Source organism: Canis lupus, chromosome 18 (genome assembly GCF_003254725.2).
Source record: "Canis lupus dingo isolate Sandy chromosome 18, ASM325472v2, whole genome shotgun sequence".
Classification (NCBI taxonomy): domain Eukaryota; kingdom Metazoa; phylum Chordata; class Mammalia; order Carnivora; family Canidae; genus Canis; species Canis lupus.
This window is the reverse complement of record NC_064260.1, coordinates 32,490,470-32,504,313: the sequence shown is the minus strand read 5'-3', so window position 1 is coordinate 32,504,313 and position 13,844 is coordinate 32,490,470. Positions and strand designations below refer to the sequence as shown.

The window sequence follows — 13,844 nt, the reverse complement described above, 5'->3', positions numbered from 1 at the left end:
CCGGTGGGGAGGCAGGTGCAAACCAAAAGGTAAATAAATAAAATATTTACAAAACTATAACTGATGTCATGAAGGAAGCAAACGAGAGGGGGGCCTCGTTTCTGGAGTGATGGGAGAAGGCCTCTCTGAGAAATGGTGTTCGCATCGAGGACTGAAGGGTGCTCTAGGCTAAGAGAGCACCTGCCAGTGGAAGAAGGACTGGGGGTGGAGGTAGGAGGTGGCCCCGACCACAGGAATGGGCCCTAAGGTGGTGGACAAGACCATGGGGGTAGTTGAGGAACCCAAAGGTAGAAGGTTGTGGAGCTTGCAGCAGAGCGATGGCAGTTGTCCAAGCTGATGTGAGGGCCGTGGCAAAGGTGCCTTTTGGAGATGGGACTGAGAAAGCTTGTAGGTTGGGGCTGATGGAAGAAAAAGAACAAATAGGACTAACACCTACACTGCTCACTTTGAACGGCCAGATGAATGCTGGTGCCATTTACTGAGATGGGAGACACTTAGGGGGACGGCGTAGGGTTAAGTCTGAAGGAGGAAATATCAGGAGTTCCACTGCAGGCACAGTAATTTGGAGATGTCGGTGCATCGCACAAAGGGAGAAGTCGATTAGATGATAGGATCTAGGAATCTGGAGCTTGGAGAAGAGATCTGAGCTAGAAATATACATTTTAGACTTGGCAATATGCCTGTGATGTGAAAAGGCCCAAGAGGTGAGATCCAAAGAGAATACAGAGCGGAGAAAATGAAGATCAAGAATGAGTCCAAAGACATTTCACCAGCTACACGAGACTACAAATGAACAATTAGGTGGGGGTGAGGTGGGGGGGAGAAGAATCCCAGCTCAGGAGACTTAGAAAGACTTCCAGAAGTTAAACCTTAAAAACTAAAGACAATCACTACTAAATAATCGACCCAGCTCTAGCCGGCTGCCCCATCTGTCACTCCATGGCGTATCACCAGAGTGGCAGGCACAGATCCGCCAGTCCAGGCAGGTGCCCTTTGGTCCACCTGTGTCCTGAGCTGTCCTTCCCTACGCTGTGGGCTACGGGACTGGGCAAACAGGAAGTCTACGGGAACTGGGCCAAGCACTCACAGAGCCACACTGCCCTCCCCTCCGCGGCAGGAATCTCCAGGTCGAGCAATGAATTGCCCTCTCGTTCTGACTCCTCCTTTCACCAGCTTCCAGAGAGGGTACCCGAGAAGACCTCGCCATCGCTACCCGAACCTTCCCTTAGCACATGAACATGCTTACATTGCGCCCATCCTAAGACTGAAACGAGTAAGCCAAAAATGCAACCTCCCCTGCATCTACTTTCCTACTCCCTTCCTCCCTTGATAGCCACTCTTGAAAAAAAAAAAAAATTACTTTCCTTTTCTCTCTCTATCCATTCTCAACCCACAACACCGTGGTCCCGGTAGCCACCCCTTTGCTGACCCTGCTCTGGAACAGGTCAGCGATTGCCTTGAAATCGATAAACCCAATGATACTTTTCAGGACTTACCTTATTTTACCTCCCCATAGCGTATGGCCCCACCTCCCCGTCTGGACACCTGCTCTCTTCTATGTTCCTCCTTATTTCTCAGAATCCTGTGAACCCTGAATCATCCATCCACCCCCCGCCGCCCATCTACAGACATAGAAGCATCCCGGGATTTGTCCCTCAGCACCTATCCACCCCCATTTTTCTTTCTAGCCTCATGATCTCTCTGGGTGAGCTCATTTACTTCTGTGATCATATATATCACTCCCTCAAGACCCCTGGAAGCCCTTATATCCAACTGCTCAGTGAGCATCCCCACCTGATGCCCCACCAAAGAATTCTTTTTTTAAAATATTTTATTTATTCATTCATAAGAGACACAGAGAGAGGCAGAGACAGTAGCAGGCTCCCCACAGGGAGCCTGATGCAGGACTCGATCCCAGGATCCCTGTGCCAAAGGCAGACACTCAACCACTGAGCCACCCAGGTGCCCCCCACCAAAAAATTCTAACCCAGTGTGCTGAACTGAATTATCTTCCCCTTCAAACTTGCCATCTCTCTCTTGAATTCCTTTTCTGCACTCTTTCCCACCTCCATTTGCTTAAGCCAGAAATCCAAGAGACTCCCTCCTGCTCTCCCACTACTTATGTTTGGTCACTGAGTCCTTCTAAATATCCCCAGAACCTGGTAATGCAAATGCATCCCTATGCCCTCATTTGGGCCATTATTTCCCCCTATGGATCACTGCTGTCTCCTGAATCCTAACTGGTCTCCGTATCCCTGCCTCATTCTCCCTTCCAATTCATATTCCACCCAACACTGTTATGACAACAAGGACTTGAAGAGAACCTAAATGTCTATCAGCCAGGGACTGATTAAATCAATCATTACGTGGCCATATGGCAGACTATTACCAGATATATATAACAGACGCCTATATACCTGGAGGTATTAAGTGGAAACCAAGTTGTAAAACAGTCGTATAGGATGGTGCAATTTGCACATTAACAATACGATGTTCATATGGACATAGAAAAAATGTCTCAAAGGACAGGCCAAATCATGAGTAAGTCTAGAGAACAAGGTTGAGGTAGGAGGCATTGTTTTACTTCTTTATTTTATGCCATTCTGAAATATTTGAAGTTTGGGTTTTGGGGGATTGTTTTTATTTTGGTTTTTTAACAATTGCACTTGTTGTTGTTGTTGTTGTTGTTGTTGTTGTTGTTATCACTGTTATGGGAGAAAGAGCCACTGATCCAGAGGACAAAAGGTTAAAATCCTTTGTTAAAAATAATTTCTTTGACAATAGTGAATCCTTCACATCCCGGTATTTGGCTGGTAGTTAAATTCTATGTACAAAATGGATTTTCTAAATGTTGACTGAATACAGTATTGTCTTTATCCAAATACCGGAAATACGCACAGTATCTATTTCCTATAGTAAATAACAGAGTTGAAACTCTTGAAAGCAGGTAAAGAAAAGAAAGAAAGGCAATTTTCAACGTCGGTTTGTTTTATCTTCTACTGTTGTACGACTAAGCCGTTTGAATTAAGTTGTGCTAATAAAAACACAAGCACGTCCATAATCAATGTCCTGGTCTCAGAGAGCAGAGTCAGCGAAACATGAGAGAGTAAGGGGAAACATCCATAGAAGTCTAAGGTCTACAAGGCCTTAGATTATGTACAAAAGTGCTCTTTCACCTCTGAACAAAATATTTGCCGAAGGAATAGAGCTGAGATATATCAACATAAAAGCACCTTTGGCTGCAGATTGATGGAATGCATTGCATTCTTGAATCAACAGAACAACGCAGCGGATGTTCCAGAAAGGGATTATTTAGTTCACTGCCCACCTTTTCCGAAGGCAAGGACTCCATGGGAAACACACTAGGAGGAACATAGAAATGGTTGCTGTCAGCACTGGAAGTATCAGTAATAGCTATTCTCTGGTTCCCAATATATTTATCTATTGCTTTCTCTGGCCCTTCCCATTAACAAGAGTTGAGAACCCTTTCCTAGGGAGCAATTTCAGATACTCATCCTCTTGTTGCACCAGATGCTCTTGGCGGATCTAGAGTGAAGAGAAGGGCTTCTGACATCTGTCTCTGGGGGCTGCGGGGGGCCCCGCTAAACCTGGGTAACGTGATCCCCACTCATTCTCCCCATCCTTTCCCCCCAACCACATATTCTGTTAAGGTATAGTATTTTATTCCAGATAATAGCTTTGTGGAGGCCTGGATATTCAGACCGAAGGCAACCGTACCCATTATTCAATTATCTCTCAAATGTTTGAATTTGGAGTCACTAACGGATGCTGTGGTGTGCTGCCGAGATTCCCATCCTTGCACCTTCAGGATTGTAAGATTTATTTCCACAGCTGCTGGCAGTGCTGCTAAGTGACAGTTACCGACTATAGCACCCTCTACAGCCTTTCCCCTGGCCCTACAGTATTCACCTGGGGCCATGCCCACTGCCCAAGCACAGCCCAGATTCGGTGACTGGTTGGTGCAGTGGTAGAAAGATCACTCTGAAGAAACATCCCTGCACTGGAGCTTCCTGTGGGATGGGCTGAGTCGTTTGATGCGACTGTTTCAATTTCTCCCTCGGACCACCCTTGCTTCTTTCCCTCTTCCACAGGGATTTATGCTGACAGCTCCCCTCAATAAACTCCATGAACACAAGTCTCCACCTCACAGCGCTCCCCAGACCAACCAGCAGCAAACCCAATGTATCAATGTCTTGAAAAGAATTCAAATTTGAATATTCTCAGACTAATAGATAAACTTCTACAAAAGATTAGTTCTTCATCTGAAATGTGAGCAATTAATCACAATCAAAAAATCGATGATCCCTTCAGAGCTTCTATTCTATGACGATTTTACTAATGTCTCCTGATTGATGACTTTGAATCCCAGAGAAACACCAGGGAAATAGATTCAGTCTATAATTCCATTACTCTCTAATGCCATTCCTAGAAATTAGTCCCAACTTCATTTTTGACACTTTTCCCAGACCATATGTTGCATCTAAAGATAAAAAATAATAGCTAAACCCATTCCCCAGGGACCATGAGCCCCTCCGAGTGTCTGTGATGAGTATTGTCAGCTGATATCCATCCATTTCACCTCTAGACAAGCCTATCTAATTGTGCTTTGTTCATGTTGACTTCTATCCACTTTCCTAACAAAGCTGGTTATCAGATCACAACTGCTCTTTTAAGTAAAGACTGAGATAAAAACAAAAATACAATTTGGTCTGCAGCAGTTGGCTTGGCCTGATGCCTAACAGAAAAGAATGCTTTCCTTGCTTTATCTGTCTTCTTTTACCCTATCTACCTTCGTGCACTAACCTGCTTCTTCTATTTGAAATTCTACAGTTTGATGTCTACAAGCTGGGGTCTGATCATTGTTCTCAGTCGCCTAAACTTATTCCCTCTTTTTTTTTTTTTTAATGGTGGCATCTTCTTTAATGCCACATCTCCATTCAGAGATAAGTTAACTTCTCTGTAATCACTGCCATCCTTCCTATACATTGTCTCTTAAATTCTTCATCATCTCTTCTTGCAAGCACACTTTGCTATCTTATTCCCTTTGACCAAAATGATTGGAGACACCCACTGGAGCTAAAACAAACAAACAAACATAAGGAGGGACTGTGAAATTTTAAGGAAATGTGAATTAACTGCAAAATGTGGATACTTTGAAACTGAGTAGAATTAGATTTAAAAATAAAAGGCACCCGATAACAGCATAAAATCAAAATTTCTTAAGCTTCAATTTCTCCATCTGTAAAATGAGCATAAGATTCCATAGAATGTAATGAAAACATATTATATCATATATAGAATGATATATAATGATATATCCTATATATATAATTATATCGTATGTATAATTATATATATGCATATATATATGCAGCCAGACAGACTTGGAATACATTCAAATGAATGGTCCCATTTATATTTGTTTATAGTGGTATCTATGAACATTGTCGATACATGACAATTGTCTCACAAATACCAAATGACATATTTGGGGGAGACATTTTTTTTTCAATGAAAAAACAATGGAATGCTGTGGGAATTGGAATCCCTAAGAAGCCAAGGGCTTCCAAAGGGAGTCAAACCACCAGTGCAGACATCTACTGCCACCTATTGAGTGATCAGCAAACTGTGCTTAAAACACAGCAATATGACCTCTGAAAAAATGTCTCCTCAATTTAAAAGGCAACTCTAGTTCATCACTGTTTGCATATGTTACAAAAAAAAAAAAAAGAAAGAAAACCAACAGTGACAACATCAGCCCTACTCCTAAAAGGGCAGGGTAATAGCTGTTTTAAGAAAGTGGGTAAGTGAAATCACAACCCTAAACCGCTATAGTTGGAATCATACAGGAAAGGATAAATGCCAGAGCCATAAAATACTCAGCTACATCTGCCACTAAGAAGCACATGCCCCAGGTTCGGTGTTCCAAAGGATGGGACCCATGTGGTCATGCCCTGGCGGTTTCTGGATAAGACTGCGTTATTGCCATCCTGACAACCAATAATTACAAAAGAGCTCATCATTAAGAACAACCCAGAGCAAAGTTAAAGGAACTAACAAGAAGGTAGCGGTTAGAGAGTTAGCAAGAAAAAGTTACTGGAATTACCTTGTGTGTCGTAGAGATGGGGTTTTGAAGAACTCTGCCGATTTGCAAGCACTGGGCAGTGGCATACCGTGAGAGGCCAGAACTCAAAACTCATTGTCTCAAAGGCTGCCTTAGAGAGGTAAAGGGTCAAGCAGGCCACATGCACCCGGAGTCTCAGAAAAGACTGTGCCCAATCTGGAAGGCGCAGGCCCTATCTCAGAAAAGAGCCACTTGGCCCCAGCTGACCTCAACCGTGTGGAACCAAGCAGTGACATCCAATGGTTAGGACCAAGGGGGCCAGCGCCAGGCTGCCTGGGTTTACAGCTTGTCTTTGCCACTCGCAAACTGCGAAACCTTGGGCAAGTTACTTAATCTTTCTATGCCTCAGTTTCCACACCTATAAAATGGAGCTACTAATAGTCCTGGTGCCTCACACTGCTGCGGGGATTAAATAAATTAATACATAGAGAGCGCTTAAAACAATGCAGGGCTGTGATCACTCAGTCCACTGCACCAAGACAAAAGGACAGATGCTTTGCCATCAGATTTCCCGATGTTTCCGAGAAGCCAGAATCAGGATTCCTTTTTTACGTGGAATAGGTGTACAGGCAAATCATCCTAACGTTTTCAAAATCCCATGTAAGCCAAAACACACTTGCCTGCGGGCTGCATACAGGCCACAGCGGTCCAATACCTCATCCCGTGCTGCGGGAACGGCCGTGCCTGGGATGCAGACCAGCCTCAGACCCACTTCCAGCCTTGCCACCACCTCTGTGATCCCGAGAGCACAGGGCCTGGGGACCCAGGATGTCGGGAGCACATGAGAAAGTCCCATGCCACATTATGAAGAGCAAGTGACACAGATGGCACCCCTGACCAGATGTAACAGAAGAAAGTCCTCTCCGTGATTTAAATGACGCCTCTAATAGACAGGGGTGTGCGGGAGGGGAAACGTCGCCCTCCTGGTCTCCAGGGACGTCATTTGAGGTCTTTAACAAGTACCATCGTGTATCCTAGAGGGAGCCCGAACTGACACAGGCCAAGTCCAGCCACCGAAATACAGCTCATTCCCTTCATCCCATTTTTAAAGGACAACCCTTGCTCCGCTCTCGTCCTTAATCCAAAGTAGCCACCAAGATTGCCAAAAACACCAGGGGGCGGCTCAGCAGACAGCTGTCGCATCTGCTCGCCTACACGGAAAATTAAATAAATACATTGATGAAAGATAAGTAAATAAACATCCACACTGTTGAAAAACAACCATTTGGGGGCAGGTAGTGGCGGGGGGAGGGCAAAGCACTAAGAAAATGAGTTATTCTTTTGAAGAGTTTAAGGATCTTCCCTTTTCCCCATTTGCCTTTGATACCGCTGGCCCATTGTCTGCCCTGCCATCGTCTAAAGCCAACCAGACAGATTTATAACGAGATGCGAGTCCTTTTCTACTCTACTGACAAATATGCGGCCCATCTGCCTCCAATCAATGGTGGAGCACGTGGAGATGGAGCAATGAGGTATTTTTAAACACTCCTTTAAAGAATTCATTCCAAGGACTTGGCACTTGGTGCCTTGCGGGGTGAGGGGCGGGCAGTGGGGTGGGGGGGAAGCATCCTGAGCAAGCACAGGATCCGATAAATAAAGAGATTTGCCCTAATCTGGATTCTAAAACCCTTGCTATGAAGCATCCTGCTTGCCCCCAACAAGCTGTTAAGGGCATGTAGAGAAGTCAGCAAGCAAGGCGGTCTACGGCATTTGTTAGATTTTTCTTTTTCAGACTTCAAGGGCAAGTTCTTAAAACGCAAGCAAAACTAAAATTTTGTCTTCCGAGTGACACTTTGGCCCACTACTGCTAGGTTTTAATTACTGGCGTCTTTATTTGATTAAAATAATCATAGCAGGTCATTGAAACGAAGAGTAGATTCAGTGAGTTCGGAGGGACCAGCCAGTCCCACGGGGGTAAAATCAGCATGGAAAACAATTTAGTTTGCCTCTAAATGGGGGAAAACCAGACATCTGGGCATTGGTGATACAGTCATAGAGGAGGGTAGGGAGGGGGATTTTATATTGAAATCAACCCGTGTTGAGCTTCAAACTGTGTAAAGCTTTGCAATCCTGGGTCTGTAGGATTTATGGCACAATGACCCAGAAATTTCACACTTAGCTGTTAAATATTGCTGGTTTCTGCAGCCGCAGCACTATCACTTAAAGACTTTCCCTTGTCTGACATTTCCCTTAAACGCGAAGCGAAAGGAGACAGCACCTAATCGTGTTGTATAAAAGAGCAAAAGAAGTAGCCATTGATACCGACGGGCAGACCTGTTTTTTGGTTTTTAACACCCTGGCTCTTCCACTTCATTCGGTGGAAATCCAGTTTCATCTGGAATTTGAAATTGTTTCTTGTTAGAGTTGAGCTTCCAGTCACTCCCAAGAGGCCGTCTTAGTAAACATGAAGTGGCTTTTTCATAATTCCATTATTATCTATTTTACCCAAGGAGGATGATTTTTAGATTCTTCAAAATGAGAAATGGATATGGCAGCAGAGCCCGAGGCAGGCAATCTGCAAACCCCTCTGGACCCCAAACCTCACGCCCCCCACTCAGTCTACTCCATGTGAGCTCTTCCTTCCACTGCCCTCAACCTTATTCCCGAGGGTAGCGGGGAGAAGGCAATCGTTATGTTTTGCTTTTGTTTGCTTGAAATAATAAATCCAGAGGTCTCCCTTGCCAGGGTTTTTCTGCTGTCAGCAGTTTTCTGTTTCATTTGCTTTCTTAGTCACACTGAAATCCAAGCCCTTGTGGTTGGCTTTCGCCCTGACCCCTTGGCTCCTGGGAACTGATCAGAAGACGGATCGCTGTGGGTTCCTGACAAACACGGAGACTTAGCAGTCTTTCGTGTCCCCCACCCTCCAGAACATATTTCTAAAACATCCACCTCTACAGCATCTAGGCGCTCCAATATAACTCAGTCCCTCATTGACACTGTCTGCCACCAACTACTTATAACCTCTTTCCAATTTGGGTCAAGGACCTAAAACCGTAGCTCTAGCCACCTCTGGGGAGCCAGAAAAAAAAAAAAGTGCTCAACTATCAAATTAGACATTGCCTTGCAAAAAGAATATCTCTCGGGGCCTGGGAACTACCAAAGAGTCCACTGTTGACTTTTACGGAAACTGAATACTAATAATCCCAATTCCAAATAATCAGAAACCTCAAATAACCAAACCGCCTTTGAGTATCCTTTGGAAAGGTGATGACCAAGTGCAGAGGCTGACAAGAATATTCCAAAAGACAATTTGCAACATGTGTAGGCCAAAGGTTTGAGAGAAAAACAGTAACCGCCCGCGCTAGACGTGCCTAGTATACTCTTCAATGATAACTGACATTTCCAGACGCTAACCCCAAAGTTCTGCCGAATTCTGGACTCTTCCTGGGAAGACGACATTATATTCTATGCCATTTTATTCTTAAAGTCCGTTTTCATTGGACCGCCTACTTCACAGACATTGGAAGAATCAAATGTGCTGATACACACAAATGGGCTTTGCAAGTGGGGTGCTAAACAAACATAAGATGTCACTATCGCTTCTACTTGGTAATCGGCATATGTAGTTGACAGTAACTATCCCACCAAAGGAATGGTAACCAGATGGTCAGTCCACCACGCTCTCCCATTTCCAAACGTTCTCGATCAAACAGAGTTGAACCGAAAATACAGGTATTGAAAACATCTAACTGTATTGCTATTTTTGCTTCCTTCTCAGCAATGTGTTTCAAAGAAACAGCTCCAACATTGGTGGGAAGCAAAAGCTAACAAAGGCAACTCGCCTGAGGATTCTCCGTGAACTTCTGTTGATAAGGCACATTAATCAAAGATGTCAGAAGAGGCAAGAGAATCTCACCAAACCATATGGACAGTTTGCTAATCAAAGTCATCAACTGGAGCCGGCCTTCTAAAAGCCAGCTCTCAGACTATTTATGTGCTTATATCCCCGAAGAGTGCCTTCCCTGTGAGGTCTACCCAGGTACTCAGTAAATGCTCCTGCAAGAAAGGAAAAGACGGAGAAAGACCAGGGTTTCAGAAAATGTCACCTGCTCATCAGCTACTGTTCTTAAATATTAATGGGGTCATAGCTCTTTCTATATGTTGCCCGGCCTTTCAATTTTTTTCAGTCCTTTCATCTCCTAAATACAACGGGGTTTTCTAGCCTATCTTTTCTTAACTATGCACAGTGCACAAATATGGCATTAATTGACGGTGAATCTTAAAAACACTGAAAATCACTTCTGCTCTGTCGTTAATGTCAGATCATTGCACAGTTCTCGTATTGGACAAAGGTGAGATACACTCTCTGGGGGGGCTTTGTTGTTGACTTACCTTTTCCCTCCACCATCCGGCTAACAAAATAAGGAGTGAGTTGGGTGCAGGATTTGAAAGACAACCATCATCCACCTCTTTCACAGATGCCCTTACAAGCAGGGGTTAAGTCTCGAAGGGCCCCCAAAGGCAGCCAGAGATGCCTTTATATCTTTTCTAATATGAGAGACTGATTAAACAGTGAAAACCTTTCATGTTGAGCCATATGGGCTCTTAATATTTAATTCTAGATCTCTGTTTTAGCACAAGGTACCACCCCCCTCCCCGTACACACGTGTCTTCCTGAAGTATCTTTTTTGCAGAAACAATAATCAAAAAAGCCCACGCCGCTAAAATATTAGAATGAAAAGAGAGAAGAAATCTCAGGCTACCACAAGGTGCCAGGCTCCATCGGAAGGACTCTCAGGGACAGAAGAGGGATGAGTTCCTTCTCCTGAACACAGAGAGGTGGTTTTAGAAATACCTTCCTTTTGTTGGGAGGCCGGAATCTAAAGATCTAACTTTGGAACACAGTTCGTTGCTCCCACTTAGAGAGCCTTCTCCCCCAAAACAAGCCGGAGAAATTGGTAAAATTTATTAGAAAGAGAAATCATGCAAAGTGCCGGCACCAAGGATTCTTCCCCAGTGCCCAGGGGAACTGCTCTCCCTCCTGGCAACTTGGATCCAGTGACTTCTCGCAAGTGGCCAGTGCATCCAGTGCAATGTTGTGAATTCACCAAAGAGCTGACTTCCCCGACACCGGTCCTTTGATCCCTATTTCAGTTTCTACCAAGCCAGAAAAGTTTTCCCCATCCAGGGACGTTGTTCTGGGCCCTTCCTTAGAGGAGTGAGTGCTCAAGGGATCCTCTTGGCCCTTGCAGCCCCATCTCCCTCTTGCGAAGGGCAGGCGGCTGTCACTCGTCGCTGGGAACATCCCCCCCTGCAGCTGCGGCCTCTGGAGGCCCGGGGGGGATTGCACCAAAGCCGGGGGCAGAATGGGGAAGCCCGCGCTCCACCCGCTGGCATCTGGGGACCCCTGTGCCTCCCCCCAAAACTCACTTCTCTTCCCGCCTCTTCCCGGGAAGCACCCAAATCTCTCGCACCCGTGCTTGGAGCTGGCCAGGGAGATTCCACGGCAGTGCGAGGCCACGGTGCGGCGGGCGCCGGCCGGGCGGGCTTCAGGGCCGCGCGCCCCCGCCCCGCCCCGGCGCGCCCCGGGCCCGGCTCCCGGCTGTCACCCCGGCGGGTGCCGCCTCCCGGCCGCCGGCGCGGCCGCTGCTGCTGCGTCTCGGACGTAGCCGGGGAGGCTTCTCCCGTCGCGCTGGTCTTCACACCTGCACCGGCCCTGCCGACTCGCGCAGCCTCGTCCGCCTCCCGCATCTTCGGGGCCGAAGCGGCTGGCTCGGCCGGGGAGCGCCACCCCGTCCCCTCCCTCCGCGGCCGACGCGGGCCCCCCCCCCCCCACCGCCCGGGGTCGCAGGGAAGCCCCCTCACCCTTCGGAGGACGCCATGGCCTGGGAACGCCCCCTCGTCTGGGGCCCGGTCCGGCGGCGGCGGGCGCGGGACGAGCGGGCGCGGCGGGAGCGCCGGCGGGCTGCGGAGCGCGCTATTTAAGGGGGAGCGTCTCCCCGTCTCCCCGCCCCCCACCCCCTCCCGGGCGAGCCCTGGAGCGCCTCGGCCCGCGCGGGAGGCTCCGGCGGGCGCTCAGCCGCGGCTCGGCTCTCCTGGGCGCACCGCGGGGCGCACGGCGGGGCGCGAGGGGGCCGCGGGCGGGGACGCGAGGGGGGGTCCCCGAGCCGGCGCCGCCCCCGGGCCGCCGGGCCGCCGCCGCCGCCGCCGCCACCTGCGCGTGCAGCGGGGCTGGGGGCGCGGCGGGCGGCGGGGGAGGCCGCGGGGGCGCGGGGGAGTGTGTGCGTGCGCGCGTGTGCGCCGGGTGCGCGCCGGGGGAGGGACGGCGAGGCTCGGCCCCGCCGCCGCTGGGGATTTGCGGGCGAGCCCTCTCTATTTCCGTCCACGCTGACATCACCCGCGCCGCCGCCTCGGGAGACTCCTTTAACGGCCGCCCCCCGCCCCCCGCCGCCCCGCAGCCCCGCACCCCTGCACCGCTGCACCCCCGCACCTCCCCATCCCGCCGCGGCCTCTCGCCATAAACCAGCCAAATAAGAAACGAGGCCCCGCCGGTGGCCGGGGAGGCCGGGGCAGCCCGTGGCAGGAGCCCAGCGTCTCGGGAGCCGCTATTGTTCCCCCTCCAGCCCGCGCGGCCCCGGGCCACCCCGCGCCACCCCGCGCCACCCCGCGCCGGGCGACGCGCGGGCCAGGGCGCCGAGACCCGGGATGCCCCTCCGTCCTCGCCTCCCCCGGGGCCCCCGCGCCCCTCCCCTCGCTCCTCGGCACCCGGGCTCCCGCGGGCTCACCCCGGCAGGCGGCACGCCCACCCCCCCACCCCACCCGCGCCCCAGGTGCCCCCAGCCGCGCACCCTCCCCCGCCGCCGCGGCCCGAATAAATCTCTGGCCTTCAATTATTCATCTGGATTAATATTAATGCAGCTCCCAGGGGGCGGGCGGGCTGCTGGGGAGGCCGTGGTTTTTTTATTTTTTTTTTTTTAAGCCTTGGGAGGTTGGCCTCGGGGGCGCTGGCTGGCCAGCCTCGGGGAGACTGGCGGGGCTGGCGGCGGGGGCCGCGTCTCCACCGCTCCCGCCCGCCTCCGGCCTCTGAGCCCCGGGGGCGGCGCGCCGAGACAGATGGGCTCCGGCGGGGGAGGGTCGGAGCCTCCCCGCCGGCTTTGCATAATAATGACGAAATCCGCGCAGATTTTATTATCTTTGGGACACAGCAGACACCTACAGCTCCGCCACCTGCTGGACGCTGCGGCTGGCGGGGGCCCGGGGAGGGGTGGGGTGGGGTGGAGGGACCTCACTTGCTTGGTCTGGAAAATGGGACCGAGGATAATAACGCCCCGTGCAGGCCCGCGGCGAGGACCGGACAAGGCTCCGCAGACCGACACCTGCAGGTGCAAGCGCGCCCGGGAGGCGTCCCAGCTGGTGCTGGGAACCTGCCGGGCTCCCCGGGGCGGGCGGGGTCACGGAGCCCCAGGTCCTAGGCGCGTGGGCTCCTGCGGCCTCCCCGGGTTAATGCCCCCGGGGCCGCGCCCACCCCTGTCCGACGCCGCAGTGCGCGGGCCACCTGGGGTCTCCGGGGCCTCATCCCCCCCACGGGGCGGCACCACCTGCAGGGGCGTAACCGAGGAGGGGGGCAGATTCCTCAACTTGCCCCCCCTCCCGTGGGCAGCCTGGGGGTGACATTCCCAGCCTCCCAGGGCTAGGAGAACTAAACATGTAAAAGATATGCAAAGCGCTTTAAAGTCTGGCACCCTGTAAAGCCCTCAAA

The 13,844-nt window shown here is 50.1% G+C and overlaps 1 protein-coding gene across 5 annotated transcripts in view; it reads right to left on the bottom strand.

Moving 5' to 3' along the window:
* SLC1A2 (solute carrier family 1 member 2) overlaps positions 1 to 12,095 on the bottom strand; it is a 152,334-nt gene extending 140,239 nt beyond the window's left edge. Inside the window, exon 1 of one of the 5 annotated variants that reach the window (XM_025452471.3) lies at positions 11,951 to 12,095. In XM_025452471.3, the coding sequence (XP_025308256.1) occupies positions 11,951 to 11,967 (17 nt within the window). In that variant the 5' untranslated portion in view covers positions 11,968 to 12,095. Of the gene's footprint in view, positions 1 to 11,515; positions 11,646 to 11,950 lie in introns of those variants that run through there. The other 4 variants (XM_049096279.1, XM_025452468.3, XM_035701367.2 and 1 more) reach the window with 4 other exon arrangements.
* Between the last annotated feature and the right edge of the window lie 1,749 nt (positions 12,096 to 13,844).